The following is a 3,085-nucleotide window of genomic DNA, read 5'->3' on the forward strand; positions in this document are numbered from 1 at the left end:
GAAAATTTACAAAATAAAAATAAAAAACATCATCAACTTATGTTAACAAAGTGCATAAGATGATGACTCCATTTTACACCCTCCAAAATCCTCCAACCCCTCGAAGAAATTGTCGCTAAAAACCATATAATCGTCGTCATCATTGACTGATCCCGGCATCATATTGTGATCAAATTTATCGACGAATGTTGTCTCGTGTTTGATGTTTGATTGTTGGAGGCCTTCATCTTCATTAGATGAAACCGAAAGAGGTGTTGGAGAATGAAAGGGGGAGTCTTTTGATAATATTGTGACAGTTTTACAACCTTCACTAGTGGTGGGACTCTTTGGAGTAGCCTTGAGTCGGCCGCGGTTGATTCCAGCTAAGGAGTTTCGACGAGTTGGTTTCGGGTGGTTATGTTCGGCAGTATAGGTTAAAATGTAGATGCTTGAATCAGTGCAACTTTGCTCAACTTGTCTCCTTGCCATACAACCTTTTGAAGTACTACATCTATAATAGCTTCTGTAGAATTTAAACATCAAATGATTAGAAATGTGACACCAAAATATGTTACTAGCAGTTTATCACTATCTTTAATTATGGTATTAATAACTATATAATATATATATTGTATGTTCTTAATTTTGTATTATTCTCGTGTAATTTTTTTTAGAGTTAGCAGTCTCACTAGATGCATCCTCTCTATCTTTATAGATAAAGAAAATGCTTGTTCTTATTTCGCGCTCCGACGACTTTATTAATTCTGAAGGAGATTTACTGATCGCGTTTGTTTGTTTACACCAACTTATGTTACACTTTTTTTGTTGTAAGAAACAAAAAGAGATGCATGTATACCTTGGATAGATTGAGCCTTTAATTGGTTTCTGACCGTATTTTCGCCAAGCCCATGGATCCGAAGACAAACCATCGGCTGTTACTTGAACAACCACCCTCTTTTGTTGATTCTTCCTGCATATGGCCACGAAAAGTGTCGCTAATCTATTGTGATAATACACTAAGCATCAAGATCGATAAAAGATCTTATTAAGAAAACGGTTCCAAGAGATTTGATTGATATCTTCTTAAGATATATAACCTAATTAATTCATAATTTGATTCATCATTTTGAGAAGTACCGTTATCAAAAAACTCACAACACCGTCAATAACCTGCTAACCAACAAGATGAGGTAAATCTTAGTTTGAATTGAGCAAGTTACGTTTAAGATAGTAGGAAACTAATGAGAGTGAGATTCGAATCTGAGACCGGAATATTAATATTAACTCACAACACCTACAATAACCTGCTAACCAATAGGACAGGGTAAATCACAGTTTGAATTGAGCAAGTTACATTAAAGCTAGTAGGAAACCACTATTGAAATTAGTTTATGTTTAAGATTGTATGAAACCAGTGAAATTAAGATTCGAATCGATTTGAGGCCTCGATCTCTTAGGAGAAAATCATATGCTTAAGTTCACTGAATTACTGGTCACTAAAGATATATATTAATAAAAGCTTCATCATCATATTTTACTATTTTAGGGTTTTTAACTTGTAAGCATTTCAAGAAAACAAAAAGAAACACTAAAAGCACACCTTTTTTTGAGCTTTGGTGTAGCTTGTGAGGTTTTTGTAGCAGACCCACAAAAACTCTTGACTTCTTGTCCATTATCTTGATGAATCTTTTGATCAAAATGATGATGATGAATATCGGTCTGAATATCGGGAACCTGATAAAAAGGCTTGTAAAGTTGGTTTAATTCATTTGTAAGCACAACTTTTTCATTAACATCATGATGATGTTGATCAACTAGATGAGGGAAACTAAAGAGAAGAGACTGATCATAATATTCTTTCTTGATATCAATGGATCCCGCGAATAAGTCGTCGTGATCATGATGTCGAAAACGGTGGCCGTCATCGATATCATGACCATATTCATTAGGTCTGATGACAGCTTGTAAACCCCAGTCCGCCATTAATATTAATATTTCTTGAAATGATCAAAGAGTACAAGATGAAAGATGATATATAAATAGAAGGTGTTGAGGTTTTTTATAAGTGACTAATTTATGTGTTACAGAAATATCTTAGAAGGTGTGTGTAAGGTTTACAAGTGGGATGTTGACTTTGGTGGCAAGTCAAAGAGGGGGGGGGGGGGGGTAGAGTAGGGTAAGGTTGGACAAAATTGTAACACGGCATGCGGCTTTTACTCGTTAAGCTTCTTGACTCCCATTATTTTTTGTTTCAATTACTCTATATCATGTCAAACTTATTATTATTATTATTATTATTATTATTATTATTATTATTATTATTATTATTTCAAGTTCTCTTGTTTAAATTTCAAGTTCATTGTTGATTTCATATTTAACTCTTCTAACTTGTTATACATTTTAAAAATGGATATAATGCATGTTCAAAAACACATAATAACATATTACTTGATCACACACACATGCATTTGGTACGTTAAACATGTCCTAATTGAACATGTTAATCTTCCATGATCTTTATAAGAAGAATTCCACTACTATAGCAAGTTCTATTATTAATCAACAACTATGATACTTAACTATCTCGATCACTATCAGGCAATGAACAAGCAGGTATATCGAGTCATCGGGTCTTTGGACGTTTGATATACAAATGTTTTTCAGTATTATGTTTTTATCATAAAATAAGAAAATATGTGTAATAGATTTTTGTTATTACATGTAGGCAAATTAAATTTTAATAATCCAAACTATAATTTAGTAGTTGATAGTAATTCATACTGACAATTTGATTAATAGTTGCCTCAATTTTCTCTTTAGTTGACAAAGACAATCCCAGTAGCATAACAGCCATCATCATGAGTGAAACCGGGCGAAAATCTTTGATTTTGCATGTGGAATTGGTTTTGGTAATGAAAGTGAAGATTTGGAATAATATTGATTAAATTGTCAGTATAAATTATTATTGATCAATAAATAACAGTTTGGGTTAATAAAATCCAATTGATTATGTCCTTTTTATTAATTATATACATTACTTAACTATATTAATTGATATTAATTTACTTTGTGGAAATTTTTTTGGGGAATTCATAATCTCTACCGT

At 32.4% G+C, this 3,085-nt stretch overlaps 1 protein-coding gene across 1 annotated transcript; it reads right to left on the reverse strand.

Moving 5' to 3' along the window:
• LOC143625383 (WRKY transcription factor 22-like) lies at positions 1-2,058 on the reverse strand. The gene is made up of 3 exons (XM_077095719.1): positions 1,580-2,058; positions 836-949; positions 1-502 (listed from the first exon to the last, which is right to left on the reverse strand). The coding sequence occupies exons 1-3, from the start codon at positions 1,960-1,962 to the stop codon at positions 43-45; spliced, it is 957 nt and encodes a 318-aa protein (XP_076951834.1). The 5' UTR covers positions 1,963-2,058; the 3' UTR covers positions 1-42.
• Between the last annotated feature and the right edge of the window lie 1,027 nt (positions 2,059-3,085).

Source organism: Bidens hawaiensis, unplaced genomic scaffold, assembly GCF_021521415.1.
Source record: "Bidens hawaiensis isolate Kalapana, Puna unplaced genomic scaffold, B.hawaiensis_p1.1 tig00004105_1, whole genome shotgun sequence".
NCBI classification, from domain to species: Eukaryota; Viridiplantae; Streptophyta; class Magnoliopsida; order Asterales; family Asteraceae; genus Bidens; species Bidens hawaiensis.